We start from the raw sequence: 26,196 nt of genomic DNA, 5'->3' as shown, positions 1-26,196 counted from the left end.
TATGTTTAGTAAGGCGCAACATTCTGAATGTTGTAGAAATGTAACAGGCCATATGAAAAAGCAAGTGTTACTCCAATATGTAAAGTTTATCTGAAAGGTGTTTCAGCCATTTAAATAAGCCCCAGATGACATAACTTTATATACATTTCTATGTACGTACAGTGTCTATTTTCCTGCAAGTATAGTGCAATGTACATGCATTTCTATGTAGATGCATTTGCAAGTATAGTGCAATGTACACTATTTCTAAATGGTGTCTATTTTCCTGGAAGTATAGTGCACCGTATGTGACCTGACAATTAGTTACATCCTCTGGATGGCGTTATTGCTACAAATTTCTCTGGTTTAAGATGGTCATACCAGAAACAGCCCTCCACATGTTCAGTACAACAGACAAAACACATGACACCACACTACTTTTATTCATTAAGGCAAAGCAGTGCTATTCATTTAACATCAAAGATGCATTCATAAATCACGGTCTGAATTTAGATTTGAACAAAAAATGAACCACTCAGTTTAGATTGTCACCTTATTTAAACTACTATTACTTTGATTTGAATAATGATGACAACATAAAACATGCAAACAGCAAAGACTAATGTGCAGACAAATTAATTGGTGTCAAGTACATCCCTTTGTCATTTAGATTATCACAAGTGAGATTATTCTGTAAATCATACATTTAACTTGTCATAAGATTCTATTACTACTCTTGAAAGGGGAAACTACAGGTGTACATCAAAGGCTCCTCTCCTCACAAACGTCACAACACTGAAACAACAATAGAATGATATAAAGGTCAATATAGTGACCAACTGCTGAGGTCACTTCTCGCTGGGTAGGGTTTTGGTGTGGTGTTTCAGAATATGTTGTAGTATGGTTTGAGTGTGGTGTGACCTGTGCTGGATTGTTAAAAAGTCATAAGGTTGCGACCTCCCCAGTGAGGTCACTTCTCTCTGCCACAGTCGGTGCACAGGATGTCGTCACGCTGGGTGAGGAAGCCACGGCCCACTAGAGACACGGAGCACTGCATACAGGTGAAACACTCGCTGTGCCACTGGCGCTCCTCAAAGGAGATGTACTTGGCTCCAGCCAGACCTGTCACACAAGGATGCAGATATGGGTAGAATCTCAATTGCATACTCCTCGCGTCCTTTCCTCGCCTCCTTTAACTTGTCATAAGGCAAACAGGTAGCCTAGTGGTTAGAGCATTGGGCCAGTAACCGAAAGGTTGCAAGATCGAATCGCTGAGCTGACAAGGTAAAAATCTGTTGTTCTGCCACTGAACAAGGCAATTAATCCACTGTTCCTCGGCTGTCATTATAAATAAGAATTTGTTCTTAACTGATTTACCTACTTAAATAAAAGGTAAAATAATAAATAAGGAGGAGAGGATGTGAGGAGTATGCAGTTGAGATTCTCCCACAGACACATATGCACACATGTTAACACACCTAGGGCTTTATTTTAAGTCGCTCTGGATAAGAGTGTCTGCTAAATGACTAAAATGTAAATGTAAAATGTAATAAATGGAACACTAGTCACTTTAATAATGTTTACATATTTTTCATTACTCATGTATATACTTTATTATATTCTATTCTACTGTATCTTATTCCATTCCACTGACATTGCTCGTCCATATACTTTTATATTCTTAATTCAAATCAAACTTTATTTGTCACATGCGCTGAATACAATAAGTGTAGACCTTACTGTGAAATGCTTATTTACAAGCCCTTAACCAACAGTGCAGTTCGGGAAGAGTTGTATCTATATAGTTATAGATATTAACCTCTTACATCTAGACGTTCCGCTAGCGGAACACCTGCTCCAATATCCGATGATAGGCGTGGCGCGAATTACAAATTCCTCAAAAATACAAAAACTTCAATTTTTCAAACATATGACTATTTCACAGCATTTTAAAGATAAGACTCTCCTTCATCTAACCACACTGTCCGATTTCAAAAAGGCTTTACAACGAAAGCAAAACATTAGATTATGTCAGCAGAGTACCAAGCCAGAAATAATCAGACACCCATTTTTCAAGCTAGCATATAATGTCACAAAAACCCAGAAGACAGCTAAATGCAGCACTAACCTTTGATGACCTTCAACAGATGACAACCCTAGGACATTATGTTATACAATACATGCATGTTTTGTTCAATCAAGTTCATATTTATATCAAAAAACAGCTTTTTACATTAGCATGTGACTAGCATGTGACTAGCATTCCCACCAAACACTGCCGGTGAATTTACTAAATTACTCACAATAAACGTTCACAAAAAGCATAACAATTATTTTAAGAATTATACATACAGAACTCCTCTATGCACTCGATATGTCCGATTTTAAAATAGCTTTTTGGTGAAAGCACATTTTGCAATATTCTAAGTACATAGCCCAGGCATCACGGGCTAGCTATTTAGACACCCGGCAAGTTTAGCACTCACCAATATCAGATTTACTATTATAAAAGATTGATTACCTTTTGTTGTCTTTGTCAGAATGCACTCCCAGGACTGCTACTTCAATAACAAATGTTGGTTTGGTCCAAAATAATCCATCGTTATATCCGAATAGCGGCGTTTTGTTCGTGCGTCCCAGACACTATCTGAAATGGTAAATCAGGGTCACACGCATGGCGCAATTCGTGACAAAAAAAATCTAAATATTCCATTACCGTACTTCGAAGCATGTCAACCGCTGTTTAAAATCCATTTTTATGCCATTTTTCTCGTAAAAAAGCGATAATATTCCGACCGGGAATCTCCTTTTAGCTAAACAGAGGAAAGTAAACAAAGCTTTCGGTCGACGCGGGCACGAGCCTGAGTCTCACAGTACTGTAACCAGCAACTACCCAAACGCGCTACTTTTTTTCAGCCAGAGCCTGCAAAACCACGATTCAGCTTATTACCGCCTTCTGAGACCCTATGGCAGCCGTAGGAAGTGTCACGGGACAGCTAAGATCCTCACTCTTCAATAAACAGAGACAAGAAGAACGACACCTTGTCAGACAGGCCACTTCCTGCATGAAACCTTGTCAGGTTTTTGCCTGCCAAATGAGTTATGTTATACTCACAGACACCATTCAAACAGTTTTAGAAACTTTAGGGTGTTTTCTATCCATATGTAATAAGTATATGCATATTCTAGTTACTGGGTAGGAGTGGTAACCAGATTAAATCGGGTACGTTTTTTATCCAGCCGTGAAAATACTGGTCATAGAGGGAGGGCCATTACTACTATGACGCGGGCGCCCATGGGTACCCTTTCATTCCGAAACGTTTAGTAAGACAATGCAATCGTCCGCCTTGAATATTATTGAAGCTCTGATTGAAAAAGGCCCTAAAGATTTCTGTTATACAACGTTTGACATGTTTGAACGAACGTAAATATATTTTCTTTGCACATTTGTGACGACAAGTCCAGCACGCCTCGTACATTATGAGTAGCCTTCGGAACGCGCTAACAAGAAGGAGCTATTGGGACATAAATTATTAACTTTTTCGAACAAAACTACATTTGTTGTGGACCTGGGATACCTGGAAGTGCCTTCTGATGAAGATAATTAAAGGTAAGGGAATATTTACAATAGTATATTTGATTTTAGATGGTTCCAAGATGGCGCTAACCTGTATCGCCTAGCCTATTTTTCTGAGCATAGGACCTCGTTTATTGCAAAGTGTGATTTCCCAGTAAAGTTATTTTTAAATCTGGCAATGCGGTTGCATTCACGAGATGTTAATCTATAATTCTTTGAATGACAATATTAAATTAACAATGTTTTCGAATAGTAATTTTGTAAATTGTAGCGCAGATCCACCGGATGCATTTGAGGGGAAAATATTTTCTGAACGTCACGCGCCAATGTAAAATGCTGTTTTTATATATAAATATGAACTTTATCGAACAAAAAATGCATGTATTGTGTAACATGATGTCCTAGGAGTGTCATCTGATGAAGATTGTCAAAGGTTAGTGCTGCATTTAGCTGTGTTTTGGGTATTTGTGATGCATGCTAGTTGCTTTGAAAATGGCAGTGTGATTATTTTGGGCTGGGTACTCTCCTAACATAATCTAATGTTTTGCTTTTGCTGTAAAGCCTTTTTGAAATCGGACAACGTGGTTCGATTCAGGAGAGGTGTATCTATAAAATGGTGTAAAATAGTCATATGTTTGAGAAATTGAAGTTATAGCATTTATGAGGTATTTGTATTTTGCGCCACGCGATTCCACTGGCTGTTGACTAGGGTGGGCGTCCCACGTTCCCAGACAGGTTAAAAAAGGTAGTTGTTCTGAATTAGTGGTTGTAGAATTGTTAGATTACTTGTTAGATATTACTGCACTGTCAGAACTAGAAGCACAAGCATTTCGCTACACTCGCATTAGCATCTGCTAACCATGTGTATGTGACAAATAACATTTTATTTGAACATCTGCTAAACACATTTTATTTGACAAATTGACCATTTAAAATTTTTTATGGATAGGCTATTTTGCAAGGCCAGCATAAAAAATACAACATATTTCTGTTGAACCAGCCTTAGTAGCCTAGGGTAAGGGTAGCAAATGGAGGGCTTGAAATAAAACTGAAAACAAGCAATCTGTTATTTAAAACAACAAAGTTTCTAAATAGGATTAGGTCAGAAACTTAAATCACTTCTTTCTCCATGGCACAGTGCACACATAGGACTAAATGTCTATACATTTGCATGTCTATACAGAATACTAGGTTCCTGTCAATTGTATCGTTGGCTCTGCGCGAGGCAGACAAAAAAATAAATAAAACTCAACCGTTGATGGCATTATAGGAGGACTAAATACTGGAAGAATGTGTCTTTGGTTTTATTTTTATTTTACCTTTATTTAACTAGGCAAGTCAGTTCACAATAACGGCCTACCAAAAGGCAAAAGGCCTTCTTGCGGGGACGGGGGCTAAAAAATAAAAATAGGACAACACACATCATGACAAGGCAGACACCACATCACTACATAAAGAGAGACTTACGACAACACATCATGGATTGCAACACAACATGACAACATGGCAGCAAAAACATGGCAGCAGAACAACATGGTAGCAGCACAAAACATGGTACAAACCTCTCTTGTAAAGAATATTTGCTGGTCTGTGGTGTGTAATGAGGAGCAACCAGAAGCTGCGCTTGGCAGAAGCTGCGCTTGACACAATAAGGATGGCAGCCCAACTGGTTGGCAAACGTAATGCAAATTAAGAAAGCATGTGACTAAGCTAAATAAAAAGAAACTATACTATGAAACAAAGATCAGTTAAATAAAGAATGATAGTAAAAAGCTTTGGGGCACATTAAATGACATTTTGGGGAAAAAAGCCAACTCAGCTCCATCATTCATTGAATCAGATGGCTCATTCATCACAAAGCCCACTGATATTGCCAACTACTTTAATTACTTTTTAAATGGCAAGATAAGCAAACTTAAGGATGACATGCCAGCAACAAACACTGACACTACACATCCAAATATATCAGACCAAACTATGAAAGATAAGAACTATACTTTCGAATTCCGTAAAGTCAGTGTGGAAGAGGTGAAAACATTATTGATGTCTATCAACAGTGACAAGCCACCGGGGTCTGACAATCTGGATGGAAAATTACTGAGGATAATAGCAGACGATATTGCCACTCCTATTTGCCACATATTCAATTTAAGCCTACTAGAAAGTGTTTGCCCTCAGGCCGGGAGGGAAGCTAAAGTCATTCCGCTACCCAAGAATAGTAAAGCCCCCTTTACTGGCTCAAATAGCCGACCAATCAGCCTGTTCCCAACCCTTAGTAAACCTCTGGGGGAAAAAATGTGTTTGACCAGATACAATGCTATTTCACAGTAAACAAATTGACTGACTTTCAGCACGCTTATAGGGAAGGACACTCAACAAGCACAGCACTTACACAAATGACTGATGATTAGCTGAGAGAAATTGATGATAAAATGATTGTGAGGGTTGTCTTCTTAGACTTCAGTGCAGCTTTTGACATTATCGATCATAGTCTGCTGCTGGAAAACTTGTGTTACACCCCCTGCTATAATGTGGATAAAGAGTTACTTGTCTAACAGAACACTTCTTTAATGGAATCCTCTCAAACATAATCCAGGTTGAATCAGGAATTCCCAGAGTAACTGTTTAGGCCCCTTGATTTTTTTATTTTTACAAACAACATGCCACTGACTTTGAGTAATGCCAGAGTGTCTATGTATGCGGATGCTATTACAGTGACTGAACACTTAACAAAGAGCTGCAGTCAGTTTCAGAGTGGGTGGCAAGGAATAAGTTAGACCTAAATATTTCTAAAACTAAAAGCATTGTATTTGGGACAAAACATTCACTAAACCCTAAACCTCAACTAAATCTTGTAATAAGTTGAGATGACCAAACTGCTTGGAGTAACCCTAGATTGTAAACTGTCATGGTCAAAACATATTGATACAGTAGTAGCTAAGATGGGGAGAAGTTTGTTCATAATAAAGTGATGCTCTGCCTTCATAACACTATCAAAAAGGCAAGTCCTACAGGCCCTAGTTTTGTCGCACCTTGACTACTGTTCAGTCGTATGGTCAGGTGCCACAAAAAAAGATTTAGGAAAAATGCAATTGGCTCAGACCAGGGCAGCACGGCTAGCCCTTGGATGTACACAGAGAGCTAATATTAATAACATGCATGTCACTCTCTCCTGGCTCAAAGTGGAGCAGAGATTGACTTCATCACTACTTGTATTTATGAGAGGTATTGACATGTTGAATGCACCGAGCTCTCGGACACCGATGCATACCCCACAAGAGATCTCTTCACAGTCCCCAAGTCCAGAACAGACTATGGGAGGCGCACAGTGAAAACATAGAGCCATGACTACATGGAACTCTATTCTACATCAAGTAACTGATGCAAGCAGGAAAATTATATTTAAAAAATAATAAATTTAAAACACATGGAACAGCGGGGAGTGTGAAGCAACACAAACATAGGCACAGACACATGCATACACACACGATAACGCACTATACACACACATACACTTGGATTTAGTACTGTAGATACAGTGGGGCAAAAAAGTATTTAGTCAGCCACCAATTGTGCAAGTTCTCCCACTTAAAAAGATGAAAGAGGCCTGTAATTTTCATCATAGGTACACTTCAACTATGACAGACAAAATGAGAAAAAAAAATCCTGAAAATCACATTGTAGGATTTTTTATGAATTTATTTGCATATTATGGTGGAAAATAAGTATTTAGTCAATAACAAAAGTTTATCTCAATACTTTGTTATATACCCTTTGTTGGCAATGACACAGGTCAAACATTTTCTGTCAGTCTTCACAAGGTTTTCACACACTGTTGCTGGTATTTTGGCCCATTACTCCATGCAGATCTCCTCTAGAGCAGTGATGTTTTGGGGCTGTCGCTGGGCAACACGGACTTTCAACTCCCTCCAAAGATTTTCTATGGGGTTGAGATCTGGAGACTGGCTAGGCCACTCCAGGACCTTGAAATGCTTCTTACGAAGCCACTCCTTTGTTGCCCAGGCGGTGTGTTTGGGATCATTGTCATGCTGAAAGACCCAGCCATGTTTCATCTTCAATGCCCTTGCTGATGGAAAGAGGTTTTCACTCAAATTCTCACGATACATGGCCCCATTCATTCTTTCCTTTACACGGATAAGTCATCCTGGTCCCTTTGCAGAAAAACAACCCCAAAGCATGATGTTTCCACCCCCATGCTTCACAGTAGGTATGGTTTTCTTTGGATGCAACTCAGCATTCTTTGTCCTCCAAACACGACAAGTTGAGTTTTTACCAAAAAGTTATATTTTGGTTTCATCTGACCATATGACATTCTCCCAATCCTCTTCTGGATCATCCAAATGCTCTCTAGCAAACTTCAAACGGGCCTGGACATGTACTGGCTTAAGCAGGGGGACACGTCTGGCACGGCAGGATTTGAGTCCCTGGCGGCGTAGTGTGTTACTGATGGTAGGCTTTGTTACTTTGGTCCCAGCTCTCTGCAGGTCATTCACTAGGTCCCCCCGTGTGCTTCTGGGATTTTTGCTCACCGTTCTTGTTATCATTTTGACCCCACGGGGTGAGATCTTGCGTGGAGCCCCAGATCGAGGGAGATTATCAGTGGTCTTGTATGTCTTCCATTTCTTAATAATTGCTCACACAGTTGATTTCTTCAAACCAAGCTGCTTACCTATTGCAGATTCAGTCTTCCCAGCCTGGTGCAGGTCTACAATTTTGTTTCTGGTGTCCTTTGACATCTCTTTGGTCTTGGCCATAGTGGAGTTTGGAGTGTGACTGTTTGAGGTTGTGGACAGGTGTCTTTTATACTGATAACAAGTTCAAACAGGTGCCATTAATACAGGTAACGAGTGGAGGACAGAGGAGCCTCTTAAAGAAGAAATTACAGGTCTGTGAGAGCTAGAAATCTTGCTTGTTTGTAGGTGACCAAATACTTATTTTCCACAATAATTTGCAAATAAATTCATAAAAAATCCTACAATGTGATTTTCTAAATTTTTTTCTTCTCATTTTGTCTGTCATAGTTGACGTGTACCTATGATGAAAATTACAGGCCTCTCTCATCTTTTTAAGTGGGAGAACATGCACAATTGGTGGCTGACTAAGGACTTTTTTGCCCCGCTGTATGTGGTAGTGGTGGAGTAGGGGCCTGAGGACACACAGTGTGTAGTGAAATCTGAATGTATTGTAATGTTTTTAAAATTTTAAAAACTGCCTTAATTTTGCTGGACCCCAGGAAGATTAACTGCTGCCTTGGGGATCCATAATAAATATAAAATACAAATACAAACATTATTGTGCACAGACAACAGCACAAAGGGCAAAAAGGTGGAGACAACAATATATCACGCGAAGCAGCCACAACTGTCAGTAACTGTCCATGACTGAGTTTTTGAATGAAGAGACTGAGATAAAACTGTCCAGTTTGAGTGTTTTTTGTAGCTCGTTCCAGTCGCTAGCTGCAATGAACTGAAAAGAGGAGCAACCCAGGGATGTGTGTGCTTTTGGGACCTTTAACAGAATGTGACTGGCAGAACGGGTGTTGGTAATCAGACGAGGGGCACTGAAATTGGGGTTGGATAGCGTACTTGAACAAGCGAAATTAAGTATGCAGGTATGTGAATTGTGAATAATGAAAAAGCATGAGGGCAAAAACCTCATATTTCAAAGCAATCTCAGTAGAACATTTAAAACCCCTTTATTCAAAGGCTACTTGGCTAATGGCCAGGATTAAAAGACGCACCTGTGCAATGCTGCTAAACCAGCCAGGCTAGGCTATGGTAATTTTTTCATCAAATGAAACAGGGAGGAAACCAATAGTTTGTTTCAAATACCAGATTCACCGGCACAAAAGGCATAGGCTGAGTTTCGCTCTCAAAATCCATGACATTATCAACAGCGTTACCGCTAAGACCTGCTTTTTGTGAGTCTTAAGGGCACATGTGCCTTGCTCAAGGGCACATCCACAGATTTTTCACCTTGCCGGCTCAGGGATTCGAACCAGTGAACATTCGGTTACTGGCCCAATGCTCTTAACCGCCTCCTACAGTAATAAAGCCCCTACAGTATGAAAACAGCATACTATGCAGAATAATGCTTGCAGACACACATACAAGTGCCCACATATGATGTCACAAACACCAACAGGTGATGTGTGATTGCATGGCATAAATAGAGAATATTAATAGAAAACGTAGCCTGAAGGGTGAGAAAAGGAATGACAATATTCGTAGTGACTCACTGGTGATGGGTTTGGTGCATCCAACACACTTCTTGGCATAGAGGTTGCTAAAGCAGTCCAGACAGTAGGGGTAGTTCTCTCTGGAGGTGAAACGCTGTCCAGATAGCTGTTTCTTACAGCCGATGCACAGGAAACACTCACGGTGCCAGGGTTTATCATTGTAGGTCACCCCACCGGTCGTAATGGCCTTAAGGAGATATACACACACGACACGCCAGCACAGCGGGGGCGGATGACACAAGTCCTAGTTTCAAGTTATGTCACATGCACAAGTAGAGTTAAACATTGCAATAATCAATAACATTGCATTACTAGAAAGGCAAAAAGGAAATAATAAGAAATATGAAATACACAAACTAAGTAAACATACTATATACAGGAAATATTTAAAAAGTCAGTTCCAATACCATATTTACATGTGCAGGGATACTGGAGTGATGGACTAGGCAACAGGATATAAGACAGAGTAGTAGCAGCTTGCTTGTGAGTGGGTGTGTGGGTATGTAGAGTCAGTATAAATGTATGTGCATATTATGTGTGAGTGAGCAAATTATGGAGTGATTATTTTTGAGTGTTAGAGTGACAGTGTGTGCACGAGTGTGTAGGGCCCTGTGAGTGTGCATAGAGACTGAAATAAAAGGTAAATAAAGATACAAGGTAAACTCGGTCCGTGTAGCTATTATGTTAATAATTGATTAGTCGTATTGCTTGGGGATAGAAGCTGTTCAAAAGCCTGTTTGTGTCAGACTTGATGCACCGGTACATCTTGCCATGTGGCAGCAAAGAAAATAGTCTATGGCTTGGGTGGTTGCGGCCTTTGACGATTTTCCAGGCCTTCTTCCTCATATAGATGTCCTGGATGGCAGGGAGCTCGGCCCCAGTAATGTACTGGGCTGTCCTCCCAACCCTCTGTAGTGCCATGTGATCAAGGGCGGTGCTATTGCCATACCAAGCAGTGATGCAGCCAATCAATATGCTCTCAATGGTACAGCAGTAGAACCTTTTCAGGTTTGAGGGTCCATGCCAAACTTTTTCAACCTCCAGAAGGAGACGAGGCCTTCTTCACGACTGTGTGTGTATGTTTGGAACATTTTAAGTCTTTAGTGATTTGGACAGAGGAACTTGAAGCTGTCTACCTGCTCCGCTGCACCCCCCCCCCCCCCCCCCCTTTGATGTGGATAGCGGCATGCCCCGTTTCCTGTAGTCCACAACCAACTCCTTGGTCTTGCTGACATTGAGGGAGAGGTTGTTGCTCCAGCACCACATTGTCAGGTCACTGACCTCCTCCCTGTAGGCTGACTCATCGTCGCCGGTAATCAGGCCTACCACCATCATATGATAGGCCTTATTGAACAGGTGAACTTCCATGTGCCCTAATTACAAACTTGTATGGATCCGTAAATAGGAATAGAAATATTAAATTCAGGCGTTATGAAACCAATAACTAGCCTACTGATTTTGCTTCACTCATTAGGTCTAGGGGTCTTAGGCCTAGCTACAGTACATGGTCTGTAACCTCATTTGATGTGTGCATTAATGTGAGAAATCAGCATTTGAGGACAGTGTTGAATGCAAATGTGCCCAGGGAGACCACAACCTTACCTTGGTCCAGGGCCAGCTCTGTCTTGACTCATTTGGGTCGGCAAGCCCAAATGGATTGTTATTTTCAGATGGTGACGTAAACAAATATATACAAAAAGAAAAACTACAAAAAGGCGTGCCCAAACTAAAGATTCAAACATAAACAAAAAGCCTCATGGCCAACAACCAAATCAGCAGCAAAACAGCTTGCCAGCTGGTGCCAGCACAGCACTTGGACCTGGGTGCTACTGCCCCCTGGGGAAATTAAGTGTGGTAGTGGTAGTGAGCTGTAGTGTGCAGTCTAAATGACCTAACCTAACCTAACATAACACCTTCCCCAACAAGAAAAGAAAAGACCTCACATAGTCACCAATATCTATTTTCCTTCCTAAAATGGTATACTTTTTTTTCTGTTTCTTTTCCATAAACTTCTTTAACCCTTTACACTCATACCCGTATACGGGTTGAAAATGGCAGATTTGGGCACTGATAACTGCCTAAATTGGAACGCAGTGGCTGTACAGTAACATGCTACACATTACGTCAGAGGTCAGGGTCTCCACTTCATAGCTCTGTATGGGTTTTGACTGACAGCCGTTCTGAACTTGAGCACCACGCGCGATAAGAAGTTGCCCTATCCGTCCTGCTAATTGGGCAACTTTTGAAAATGGTTTGTGGGGAAATGCTTTAAATTAAGAGCACTTGATGTATTTTGAAAGAGGAGACGTTGAGGATTATAATAAATACCGCTTTGATGTCATACAAACAAACCAAATACCCTAGGTTGTCTTGAAGAGAATGAGCCTATGTTTGTTGTATTGTGAAGAAAATGTATGAAAACTTTATGAAAAACCAACTGGAAGTGACCACACTGGTGGATCTGACTTTTCCACCAAACTCAATTCTCCACGCTCCTGATTCTCATCACAACACACAGCTGCGTCACCCTGCAAAACCTAGACCGGGTCTTCCAGCGAATTCTCACTAACCTTACAACCTGACTGAGAAGAGTCTCCTCCCTTCCATAGCTCAGAGAAAAACGTGTCAGCTAAAGTAACACACAAACAACCTCATGGTCAGCCTGCTGAGGAACCACAACCTACCCTACTTTGGCCAAGAACGTACCCCCTAAATTGACACACAAATCAACCTTGTCCTCAACTTGCATAGGGTACACTACATCACATATCTCTGCCAAGAAGTTCTCAGCTAGAGACACAAAAGACTCACCTTCCTCTCTAGGGAGAAATATTTCTGTGTAACCACTGTCTAGTTTTGCAAAGAATGTTTCCTCCAATTCCCCATACAAATCACCTCTTCCCTGTCGGATTTGCCATCAGCACTCTTCTGAACATAAGTAACTTCTAACTGGGGATACCTCAAAACTCTCCTTGAGAGACTCAGCCCCTTGACACACCTGACTTTTCACTGAGGTTACACAAACCTGATCACTTGTGGAAACTAGCTCCACTCTGATCACTGGAGGAAACTGGTTTAGCAACAAGACTGACTGGTAGGTAACACACACTTTCTCCCCTCTATTCATCCCTACTCATCTGCTTTTTCAACAGTGCTATCTCCTGTTCTAGCCTAGCCATTTCCAACATTCTTCCTCCTGACTGCTATCCATCAGAACCCTCGGCAAACACTCACTCTACATCTCCCATAACAGCACTGCCACCTCTAACTTGCTCAATTCCTCTTCTATTTCAACCTCTGGCATTTTTGTCACCTGACATAACTGATCCCTCTCTTGAAAAAAAACCCACTATCCTCTATATATGCGCAAACCACTTCTGGCTCAAACACCCCGTAATCAAAATCAATGTGCTAAACAGAACCTATTAAACCGACTGACAAAAATCACAATAAGCCACTACAGCTCGCTGCTAACCAACTAATACAGGCACATGTTCCAAGCCCCAAAGATAACCACTCCAACCAGGCAAAAACCATGCACAAAAGCTACAGTTAGCCACTAGCCCAGCACTATCACAAAAAAATCACCAAAGCTATAAACCATAGCAACAGTTAGCCACTAGCCTAGCGCTAACACAAATGCATCTGCCACAGAGTTCTCCAGACTCCAAACTGGTATATCTAATCCTGTAAAACAGTCAACACAAAATGTTCTGGCCCACGAGTAAAACATCTCATCTGCCCTACAGTAGCTAACAACTACTAGCTGCAAACATTTGACTACCTTCGCGGGCGAATCCACATCAAACATTTCTGTTGACCAAAAAAGCATAATCTATCTTGATAACCTGCAAACTGAAACTCAGGCTGGCGCTACTGCAAACCTCACCTAGCAAATAAATAATGAGTCTACCAAACCATACCAGTTTAAAACCACCCAGACTGCTAAGATCAAATCAAATTTTATTTCTCACATGCGCCGAATTCAACGGATGAAATGCTTACTTACAAGCCCTTAACCAACAATGCAGTTTTAAGAAAATAGAGTTAAGAAAATATTTACTAAATTTACTAAAGTATTTTTTTTTACAATAATAACACAATAAAATAACAATAATGAGGCTATATACAGGGGGTACTGAGTCAATGTTAGTCGAGGTAATTTGTACATGTAGGTAGGGGTGAAGTGACTATGCATAGATAATAAATAGCGAGGGGCTGAGAATAGTCCGGGTGGCCATCAGATTAATTGTTGAGCAGTCTCATGGCTTTTTTTAATGTAACCTTTATTTAACTAGGCAAGTAATTTAAGAACAAATTCTTATTTACAATGATGGCCTACACCGGCCAAACCCGGATGATGCTGGACCAATTGTGCGCCGCCCTATGGGACTCCCAATCACAGCCGGTTGTGATACAGCCTGGATTGAAGCTCTGGTACCGCTTACCGTGTGGTAGCAGAGAGTACAGTCTATGACTTGGGTATTTGACCATTTCTGGGGCCTTTCTCTGACACTGCATAGTACATAGGTCCTGGATGGCAGGAAGATTGGCCCCAGTGATATACTGGGCTGTACACACTACCCTCTGTTACGCCCTCTGTAGAGCCGAGCAGTTGCCATACCAGGCGGTGATGCAACCGTTCAGGATGCTCTCGATGGTGAAGCTGTAGAACTTTTTGAGGATCTGTGGACCAATGACAAATCTTTTCAGTCTCCTGAGTGGGAAAGGTGTTGTTGTGCCCTCTTCACGACTGTCTTGGTGTGTTTGGACCATGATAGTTTGTTGGTGATGTGGACTCCAAGGAACTTGAAACTCTCGACCCGGTCTACTACAGCCCAGTCGATGTGAATGGGAGCATGTTCGGCCCTCCTTTTCCTGCAGTCCAAGATCTTCTCCTTTGTCTTGCTCACATTTAGGGAGTGGTTGTTGTCCTGGCACCACACTGCCAGGTCTCTGACCTCCTCCCTATAGGCTGTCTCATCATTGTTGGTGATCAGGCCTACCGCTGGTGTGTCATCAGTCAATTTAATGATGGTTTTGGAGTCGTGCTTCACCATGCAGTCGTGGGTGAACAGGGAGTACAGGAAGGGACTAGGCATGTACCCCTGAGGGGCCCCCGTGTTTGTTGATTAGCATAATTGGTTAGGAGCCTGTAAAACGGCAGCCTTCCCCTCTGGCGCCATTACTTAATCTGGCCCAATTGAGCACCCAAATGTTAAAATGGAAATATGTAACGTTTTTGGCTACATGGAAAAATTCACATAGAAATGTGAGTTATAGATCTATCATTCTACTTGAAAGCATGTCTAAGAAGTGGTATATATGTTCTATGTGCACTATTTCTATGTTTCCCGTTCGTCAGTTTTGTTTTTGCGTCTTTTACTTTCGGTTTTGTACACCAGCCTCAAACAGCTGAAACACCAATATTTTTTGTCCCGGAAAATATATTTCACAACAGTGTAGATGGAATAATGATTAATAATAAAAGAACCGTCGCTATTTAACATACAGTCCAAACCATGAGACTGTATGATTCTTACTTTTTTACAGGCACAGCACTGATAGGCAAATTGCTTCTCAAAACAGGACACGCAGAAGTAGCCGTTGTCTTTGGGGATGAAGGACTTGGTTCCGATTGGCTGCTGGCAGCGGTGGCACAGGAAGCAGGTCTCATGCCAGCTGTTCCCCTTGTAGTCCATTTTGCGGGAACCTAACACAGGTGAAGGACAGCTTAGTTAGCACATGGAAACAAGACACAAAAACCTACTGCACCAGTGGAGGCTCCTCAGAAAAGGAAGAAGATGACCATCCTACTGAATGAATTTCATAAAATATATTAACGTCACCAAATAACTGATAAAAACACTTGGTTTTCAATGAAGGTCTACAGTAGCCTCAACAGCACTATGTAGGGTAGCACCATGGTGTAGCTGGAGGACAGCTATTTTACATCCTCCTCTGGGTATAATAACTTCAATACAAAACCTAGGAGGCTCATGGTTCTCACCCACAATTACTGACTTACACAGTAATTATAACAACTTCCAGAGAACATCCGCCAACCTATCAGAGCTCTTGCAGCATGAACTGACATACATTACCAGTCAAAAGTTTGGAAACACCTTTTTCTTTATTTTTTGTATTTTCTACATTGTAGAATAATAGTGAAGACATCAACACGATGAAATAACACATATGGGATCATGTAGTAACCAAAAAAGTGTTAACCTCTCTAGGGGAGGGGGCAGTATTTGCACGGCCGGATAAAAAACGTACCCGATTTTAATCTGGTTATTACTACTGCCCAGAAACTAGAATATGCATATAATAAAATTTAAGAAAAATTGGATTACCTTTGCTGTTCTTCGTCAGAATGCACTGCCAGGACTTCTACTTCAATAACAAATGTTGGTTTGGTTCAAAATAATCCATAGTTATGTTCAAATATCCTCTGTTTTGTTCGTGCGTTCAAGACACTATCCGAAGGGTGACGAAGGGTGACGCCCGACGCGTTTCGTGACAAAAAAAAATCTAAATATTCCATTACCGTACTTCGAAGCATGTCAACCGCTGTTTAAAATCAAATTTTATGCGATTTTTCTCGTAAAAAAGCGATAATATTCCGACCGGGAAACCCTGTTTTCGTTCAAAGACAGAAAATCTAAAATGGACTCTTCTCGTGCACACGCGCCCCAGTCTCATTGTTCTCTGATCGACCACTATCCAAATGTGCTACTGTTTTTCAGCCATGGCCTGCAAAGTCATCATTCAATGTTCTGCCGCCTTCTGAGAGCCTATGGGAGCCGTAGGAAGTGTCACATTACAGCAGAGATCCTCAGTTTTCAATAAAGAGAGTGTAGAAGGCCAAGAAATGGTCAGAGAGGGCACTTCCTGTAAGGAATCTTCTCAGGTTTTTGCCTGCCATATGAGTTCTGTTATACTCACAGACACCATTCAAACAGTTTTAGAAACATCAGAGTGTTTTCTATCCAAATCTACTAATAATATGCATATTCTAGTTTCTGGGTCAGAGTAGTAACCTGTTTAAATTGGGTACGTTTTTCATCCGGCCGTGAAAATACTGCCACCTAGCCCAGACAGGTTAATTAAATCAAAATCTATTTTATATTTGAGATTCTTCAAAGTAGCCAGCCTTTGCCTTGATGACAGCTTTGTACACTCTTGGCATTCTCTCAACCAGCTTCATGAGGTAGTCACCTGGAATGCATTTCAATTAATGGATGTGCCTTGTTAAAAGTTAATTTGTGGAATTTCTTTCGTTCTTAATGCGTTTGAGCCAATCAGTTGTGTTGTGACAAGGTAGGGGTGGTATACAGAAGATAGCCCTATTTGGTAAAATACCAAGTCCATATTATGGTAAGAATAGCTCAAATAACTTCTTATGGATGGTGGCAGTATTGAGTTGCTTGGATGACTGACGTGCCCAGAGTAAACTGCCTCCTACTCACTCCCAGAAACTAAGATATGCATATTATTAGTAGATTTGGATAGAAAACACTCTGAAGTTTCTAAAACTGTTTGAATGATGTCTGTGAGTATAACAGAACTCATATGGCAGGCAAAAATCTGAGAAAAAATCCAACCAGGAAGTGATTTGTAGTTCTTCTATCTAATCCCTGTTCAAACTACAGTGTTTGCACTTCCTAAGGCTTCCATTGGCTGTCAATAGCCTTTAGAAACTTCTTTCATGCGTCTCCTGTTACTGGGCAGAGAACAGGAGCTCAGTCTATCAGTGGACTGCCCGGGACCAGTGAGTTGTTTACTGCGCGGGTACGTTTGGCGTGCCGCTCCTTCTTTTTCTTCTGTAATGAATATGCTATTGTCCGGTTGGAATATTATCGACGTTTTATGTTAAAAAGACCCTAAGGATTGATTGTAAACATCGTTTGACATGTTTCTACGAACGGTAATGGAACTATTTGACTTTTTGTCTCTTGTTTTACACTCACGCATTATGCCTTTGGATAGTGATCTGTACGCACGAACAAAACAGAGGTATTTGGACATAAATATGGAGTATTTCGAACAAAAATAACATTTCTTGTGGAAGTAGGAGTCCTGGTAGTGCATTCCGACCAAGATCAGCAAAGGTAAGGGAAGATTTATAATACTAATTCTGAGTTTAGTTGACTCCAGAACTTTGCTGGTATCTCTATAGCTTGCTTTGATGGTTGAGCTCTGTACTCAGAATATTGACAAATGTGCTTTCGCAGAAAAGCAATTTTAAAATCTGACACAGCGGGTGCATTAAGGAGTTATATATCTATAATTCTTTCATTAACTGTTGTAAATTTTATCAACATTTATGATGAGTATTTTTGGAAATTGATGTGCTCATTCAGCAGCGGTTTTGGTGGGAATACATTTTCTGAACATCACGCGCCAATGTAAAATGGGGTTTATGGATATAAATATGAACTTTATCGAACAAAACATACATGTATTTTGTAACATTGAGTCCTGGGAGTGTCATCTGATGAAGATCATCAAAGGTTAGTAATTCATTTTAGCTGACTTTCTGGTTTTTGTGACGCCTCTCCTTGCTTGGAAAATGGCTGTGTGGTTTTTCTTGTTTAGGCGCAGTCCTAACATAATCTAATGTTTTGCTTTAGCTGTAAAGCCTTTTTGAAATTGGACACTGTTGTTAGATTAAGGGGAAACTTATCTTTAAAATGGTGTATAATACTTGTATGTTTGAGAAATGTTAATTATGATATTTTTGTTTTGAATTTGCCGCCGTGCACTTTCACTGGCTGTCGTCATATCGATCCCGCTAACGGGATTCAAGCCATAAGAAGAGAAGCAAAGAGAAAGGACAGACCATCATTAATTTAAGACATGAAGGTCAGTCAATGCGGAGAATTTCAAGAACTTAGAAAGTTTCTTCAAGTGCAGTTGCAAAAACCATCAAGCGCTATGATGAAACTAGCTCTCATGAGGACAGACACAGGAAAGAAAGACCCAGAGTTTTCTCAGCTGCAGAGCTGCATTGGAGTTACCAGCCTCAGAAATTGCAGCCCAAATGAGTGCTTTACAGAGTTCAAGTAACAGACACATCTCAACATCAACTGTTTCTCAGGAGACTGTGTGAATCAGGCCTTCATGGTTGAATTGCTGCAAAAAAACTAAAGGACATCAAGTCAAGTCAAGAGACTTGTTTGAGCCAAGAAATACGAGTAATGGACATTAGACCAGTGGAAATCTGTCCTTTGGTCTATGAGTCCAAATTTGAGATTTTTGATTCCAACCGCCGTGTCATTTTTAAGACGCAGAGTAGGTGAACAGATGATCTCTACATGTGTGGTTCCCACCGTAAAGCACGGAGGAGGAGGTGTGATGGTGTGGCGGTGCTTTGCTGATGAAACTGTCAGTGATTTATTTTGAATTCTAGGTACACTTAACCAGCATGGCTACCACAGCCTTCTGCAGCGAAACGCCATCCCATCTGGTTTACGCTTAGTGGGACTATCATTTGTTTTTCAACAGGACAGTGACCCAACACACCTACAGGCTGTGTGAGGTCTATTTGACCAAGAAGGAAAGTGATGGAGGGCTGCATCAGATGACCTGGCCTGCACAATCACCCGACCTCAACCCAATTGAGATGACTTGGGATGAGTTGGACCGCAGAGAGAAGGAAAAGCAGCCAACAAGTGCTCAGCATATGTGGGAACTCTTTCAAGACTGTTGGAAAAGCATTCCAGCTGAAGCTGATTGAGAGAATGCCAAGAGTGTGCAAAGCTGTCATAAAGGCAAAGGGTGGCTACTTTGACAAATCTAAAATAGATTTATATTTGTTTAACACTTTTTGGGTTACTACATGATTCCATATGTTATTTCATAGTTTTGATGTCTATTATTCTACAATGTACAAAATAGTACAAATAAAGAAAAACCCTTGAATGAGTAGCTGTGTCCAAACTTTTGACTCATGCTGTATGTTGTCCACTCAATCAAAGCACAGCAATCTAGTAGTGAAAGCTTCAGCTAGCTAGCAATGCAGTGCGTAAGTAGTTGACTCAAAGAGAAAGAAAGACAATAGTTTAACACTTTTAAACAAATTCATTTTTTCAAAAATGAAGGAGAAGCAGCAGCAGAGAGAGAGAGAGAGCTACCTATATTTCGTTGTATTTTTTTCACTTTCACTTACCTAGCCAGCTAATGCAGCTAGCAATTTAGTCTTCTCAAAAACAGTTTTGAACAGAGAGGAATGGTATTTATGTAAGGCTATCCAACAGATTGTGGGAGCTGTTTTGTTAGACTTCAGTGCGGCTTTTGACATTATCGATCAGTCTGCTGGTGGAAAAACATATGTGTTATGGTTTAACACCTGCTATATTGCGGATAAAGCGTTACATGTCTAACAGAACACAGAGGGTGTTCTCCAACATCAGTCAGGTAGAATCAGGAATTCCCCAAGGCAGCTGTCTAGGCCACTTACTTTTTTCAATCTGGCTTTGCCACTGCCACATGGCACTGGCTTTGAGTAAAGCCAGTGTGTCTATGTATGCTGATGACTCAACACAATACACATCAGCTACCTCAGCGACTGAAGTGATTGCAACACAACAAAGAGCTGCAGTTAGTTCAGAATGGGTGGCAAGGAATAAGTTAGTCCTAAATATTTCAAAAACTAAAAGCATTGTATTTGGCACAAATCATTCCTAAACCTCAACTAAATCTTGTACTAAGATTTATTTTGTGGAAATTGAGCAAGTTGAGGTGACTAAACTATTTGGAGTAACACTGGATTGTAAACTATCATGGTCAAAACATATTGATACAACAGTAGCTAAGATGGGGAGAACTCTGTCCATAATAAAACACTGCTCCACCTTCTTAACAGCACTATCAACAAGGCAGGTCCTACAGGCCCTAGTCTTGTCGCACCTGGACTACTGTTCAGTCGTGTGGTCAGGTGCCACAAAGAAGGATGTAGGAAAAATGCATTTGGCTCAGAACAGGGCAGCACGGTTGGCCCTTGGATGTACACAGAGAGCTAATGGTAATATAGGGGCGGCAGGGTAGCCTAATGGTTAGAACGTTGGGCTAGTAACCGAAAGGTTGCACGTTTAAATCCCCGAGCTGACAAAGTACAAATCTGTCATTCTGCCCCTGAACAAGGCAGTTAACCCACTATTCCTAGGCCGTCATTGAAAATAAGAATTTGTTCTTAACTGACTTGCCTAGTTAAATAAAGGTAAAATAAAATATAGTGCCTTCGGAAAGTATTAAGACCCCTTGACTTTTTTAACTTTTTGTTACGTTATAGCCTTATTCTAAAATGGATTAAATAAAACATTTTTCTCAGCAATCTACACACAATACCCCAAAATGACAAAGTGAAAACAGGTTTGTACAGACTTTTGCAAATGTATTACGAACAAAGACAGAAATACCTTATTTACATAAGTATTCAGATCCTTTGCTATGATACTCGAAATTGAGCGCAGGTGCATCCTGTTTTCATTGATCATCCTGGAGATGTTTCTACAACTTGATTGGAGTCCATCTGTGGCAAATTCAATTGATTGAACATGATTTGGAAAGCCACACACCTGTCTATAAGGTCTCACAGTTGGCAGTGCCTGTCAGAGCAAAAACCAAGCCATGAAGTCGAAGGAATTGTCAGTAGAGCGACGAGACAGGATTGTGTCTTAGCACAGATCTGGGGAAGGGTACCAAAAACTTACTGCAGGGATTGATGGTCCCCAAGAACAAAGTTGATTTCATCATTCTTAAATGGAAGACGTTTGGAACCACCAAGACTCTTCCTAGAGCTGGCAGCCCGGTCAAACTGGTTAATCAAGGAGGTGACCAAGAACCTGATGGTCACTCTGACAGCGCTTTAGTTCTTCTGTGGAGATGGGAGAACCTTCCAGAAGGAAAACCTTCTCTGTAGCACTCCACCAATTAGGCCTGTATGGTAGTGGCCAGACAGAAGCCACTCCTCAGTAAAAGGCACGACAGCCCACTTGGAGTTTGCCAAAAGGCACATAAAGACTCTCAGACCATGAGAAACAAGATTATCTGGTCTGATAAAACCAAGATTTAACTCTTTGGCCTGAATGCCAAGTGTCACGTCTGGAGGAAACCTGGCACCATCACTACGGTGAAGCATGGTGGTGGCAGCATCATGCTGCGGAGATGTTTTTCAGCAGCAGGGACTGGGAGAAATGAGAAATGAGGCCATGCTCATAAAAAAATTAAATCATCCCTCCTAATCTTCAATGCCACCGACCGCCACTGTACTACACATACAGTAGTAGGCCTGCAGAAATATAACACCTCCACCAATAGGGACTGAGCAGTAGTGGTAGTTATTGCTATATCATATCAAGCATTTTTCAGGGAAGAACAATGTTAACTAAAATACATATTTTAGAATAATCAATATCATCATCAATGTTGTCCTACAGCACCTGGCATGATGGTTTTCTTGCAGGTGGAGCACTTGGAGGAGTACTCATGGGAGTAACACTCTGTGCAGAGAAGTTGTTCATCCTTAGCTGCAAATGGCTTTTCTGCCAGAGGGCGGCTGCATTTGGCACACTTGAAGCACTGCTCATGCCAGTGGCAATCCTTATAGGACAGATCCTATTAAACAAACATACAGACAGTGTTAACCATGTAATAGATTGATTGGATTGATGGTTATTATTGCCACAGCAATTTAAATGATTCAATTGAAGAATTTGAAAGAATATGATTTATAAATAGTACCTTACTGAGATTACCATCTTCCTTATCAACTGTCTTACCTCATCATTACAATAAAAAGTTTGGTTGTTGGTATTTGTTTTTTGTTGTCATAGGCGAATTTCTGAAGAAATTATATATAGCTTAAAAGCATGTTTTTTTTAAAGTAATTTTGTTACCTTGGAAAGTCATTCTTTGAGAACAACAATAATTCATGTCAAAATGTCATGGGATGCAAATTTTTGTTGGTGGCCCATTCTTTGTTTGAAGTTACAGTGAGGGAAAAAAGTATTTGATCCCCTGCTGATTTTGTACGTTTGCCCACTGACAAAGAAATTATCAGTCTATAATTTTAATGGTAGGTTTATTTGAACAGTGAGAGACAGAATAACAACAACAAAATCCAGAAAAATGCATGTCAAAAATGTTATAAATTGATTTGCATGTTAATGAGGGAAATAAGTATTTGACCCCCTCTCAATAAGAAAGATTTCTGGCTCCCAGGGAGTGCTCCTAATCTCAGTTTGTTACCTGTATAAAAGACACCTGTCCACAGAAGCAATCAATCAATCAATCAGATTCCAAACTCTCCACCATGGCCAAGACCAAAGAGCTCTCCAAGGATGTCAGGGACAAGATTGCAGACCTACAGAAGGCTGGAATGGGCTACAAGACCCTCGCCAAGCAGCTTGCTGAGAAGGTGACAACAGTTGGTGCGATTATTCGCAAATGGAAGAAACACAAAAGAACTGTCAATCTCCCTTGGCCTGGGGCTCCATGCAAGATCTCACCTCGTGGAGTTGCAATGATCATGAGAACGGTGAGGAATCAGCCCAGAACTACACGGGATGATCTTGTCAATGATCTCAAGGCAGCTGGGACCATAGTTACCAAGAAAACAATTGGTAACATACTACGCCGTGAAGGACTGAAATCCTGCAGCGCCCGCAAGGTCCCCCTGCTCAAGAAAGCACACATACATGCCCGTCTGAAGTTTGCCAATGAACATCTGAATGATTCAGAGGACAACTGGGTGAAAGTGTTGTGGTCAGATGAGACCAAAATGGAGCTCTTTGGCATCAACTCAACTCGCCGTGTTTGGAGGAGGAGGAATGCTGCCTATGACCCCAAGAACACCATCTCCACCGTCAAACATGGAGGTGGAAACATTATGCTTTGGGGGTGTTTTTCTGCTAAGGGGACAGGACAACTTCACCGCATCAAAGGGACGATGGACGGGGCCATGTACCGTCAAATCTTGGGTGAGAACCTCCTTCCCTCAGCCAGGGCATTGAAAATGGGACGTGGATGGGTATTCCAGCATGACAATGACCCAAAACACCGCATCAAAGGGACGATGCAACAAAGGAGTGGCTCAAGAAGAAGCACATTAAGGTCCTGGAGTGGCCTAGTCAGTCTCCAGACCTTAATCCCATAGAAAATATGTGGAGGGAGCTGAAGGTTCAAGTTGCCAAACGTCAGCCTCAAAACCTTAATGACTTGGATAAGATCTGCAAAGAGGAGTGGGACAAAATCCCTCCTGAGATGTGTGCAAACCTGGTGGCCAACTACAAGAAACGTCTGACCTCTGTGATTGCCAACAAGGGTTTTTCCACCAAGTACTAAGTCATGTTTTGCAGAGGGGTCAAATACTTATTTCCCTCATTAAAATGCAAATCATTTTATAACATTTTTGACATGCGTTTTTCTGGATTTTTTTGTTGTTATTCTGTCTCTCACTGTTCAAATAAACCTACCATTAAAATTATAGACTGATCATTTCTTTGTCAGTGGGCAAATGTACAAAATCAGCAGGGGATCAAATACTTTTTTTCCCTCCCTGTATGTGCACTTAAGGAGTGTGGCTTTAAGGCATTGATGTAGTTCAGTTAATTAGATGTCTATATAAACCTTGGAAATATGTTTTTCACAACTTTGCTGGTTCAAACCATAACTTATGAAAGGCTTTAAAGCCCCAATGCAGTGTTTATAATTTGTGTGTTTATTTCATGAGCCTTCTTTTGCTATTGACATGCTCAGTCTGACCGTGTGACTGTGTTGATAGAAATGTAAATATATGTATTTACATACATAGCCCTGATTGGCGGATAGGATCGTCTAGGCTCTAGAGAGCCTTACCCCTTCAAAGTAGGAGGATACATATGCAAATAAAAGATGATTGGTCACTGGTCAGAACAATCAGAAAAGATTGTGACATGATCTGGGCCAAAAACTCCATCCCACCTGAACAGGCTGAAATTCCAGGCGTTTATTTTTTCTTCAAAAACCTCTTACACTCTGTGTCATTTTGACCTCATGGTGTGGAAATATCATTACAAAAACAGAAAATCTAATTTTTTACTGCACTGCCCCTTTAAACCTAACAATGTTGTACTTCAGTTTCACTGATGTGCTTATGAGCACTGAGTATACCAAACATTAGGAACACCTTCCGAATATTGTCTTGCACCCCCCACCTCCCCCATTCTTGATGCACATGGGAAACTGTTGAACATGAAAAACCCAGAAACGTTGCAGTTCTTCACACAAACCAGTGCGCCTAGCACCTACCACCATACCCTGTTCAAAGGCACTTAAAAATGTTGTCTTGCCCATTCACTCTTTGAATGGCACACATACACAATCCATGTCTCAATTGTCTCAAGGCTTAATTTGTATTTATTGAACCTTTATTTAACTAGGCAAGTCAGTTAATCTGTCTCCTGCCTTTCATCTACACTGATTGAAGTGGATTTAACAAGTGACATCAATAAGGGATCATATCTTTCACCTGGATTCACCTGGTCAGTCTATCTCATAGAAAGAGCAGGTTTTCCTAATGTTTTCTATACTCAGTATATCATAGTCTATGCACATGAAAATATGCATTATATTGGGTCAGTACAGAATTCTTACCTTACAGTTGCACCCAATAGGCAGAGAGCACACTTCACAGCAATTGGAGAACAAGTTCTCATAGCACTTAGTGCAGTACTGAGTATCCTCCTTCATAACATATTTATTTCCCAACAAGGACTCCTTGCAGTAATGGCAGTCAAACCGCTCTGTAGACATGCTTGCTCTTTACCTGCAGGTCAAAGACACAAAAATTAACAGCAAGAAAATACCCAAATATTATTAGTATCCTGAGGAAAAACATTTCCTTCCTGCAATCAGGATCCAACCAATGTCCTTCCCCATATGTCGTCTGAATTCTAAGTGATGACTTTAAAAAAAATATTTACCTCTGATGATGTTGCTTCCAAGGAGAGACTGAATTGAGGGCTGCAGAGTGAGGATCAGGCGTTGGGATGGAGAAGGGTAAACCAGGATTAAGTGGGCACATCATTGAAAGGCACATCTATAAATACTAGCCCTCTTATTACCAGTAATCTCAGAGGAGAACGTGGGTGTTCCACTACACACTTCTGCACCTTTTAAGGGAGTTTGTGCTGAGCATATTGGCATACATTTATGTTTGTTAAAAAGTTGTGGTTATAAATATGAATATTGTGGATGGGGAAAGCATGTTTGTACATGAGACGTTTCATATTAATCTTATGGTTTACATGTTTTTGAAAATGGCGATGAAAACTGAGGATTAAATTAAGCAATAAGTCCTGAGGGAATGTGTTTTATTGCCAATATATCACGGCTA

The 26,196-nt window shown here is 40.8% G+C and overlaps 1 protein-coding gene across 3 annotated transcripts; it reads right to left on the bottom strand.

Annotated features, from left to right (window-relative positions):
• Positions 1-403: 403 nt before the first annotated feature.
• Positions 404-25,888, bottom strand: fhl5 (four and a half LIM domains 5). Of its 3 annotated transcripts, XM_045688943.2 has the most exons (7): positions 25,784-25,888; positions 25,455-25,626; positions 22,262-22,436; positions 15,359-15,528; positions 9,816-10,059; positions 2,501-2,626; positions 1,015-1,101 (listed from the first exon to the last, which is right to left on the bottom strand). In XM_045688943.2, the coding sequence occupies exons 2-6, from the start codon at positions 25,611-25,613 to the stop codon at positions 2,538-2,540; spliced, it is 837 nt and encodes a 278-aa protein (XP_045544899.1). In that variant the 5' UTR covers positions 25,614-25,626; positions 25,784-25,888; the 3' UTR covers positions 1,015-1,101; positions 2,501-2,537. The 3 variants fall into 3 exon arrangements, with proteins under 3 accessions (XP_013981674.1, XP_013981675.1, XP_045544899.1); XM_014126199.3 differs by lacking the exon at positions 2,501-2,626 and having other exon boundaries at positions 404-1,101; XM_014126200.3 differs by lacking the exon at positions 2,501-2,626 and having other exon boundaries at positions 404-1,101; positions 9,816-10,002; positions 25,784-25,887.
• Positions 25,889-26,196: the final 308 nt, after the last annotated feature.

Source organism: Salmo salar, chromosome 11, assembly GCF_965601325.2.
Source record: "Salmo salar chromosome 11, fSalSal1, whole genome shotgun sequence".
Lineage (NCBI taxonomy): Eukaryota > Metazoa > Chordata > Actinopteri > Salmoniformes > Salmonidae > Salmo > Salmo salar.
Note: the sequence above shows the minus strand (reverse complement) of the source record. Positions and strands in the feature narration are given on the sequence as shown.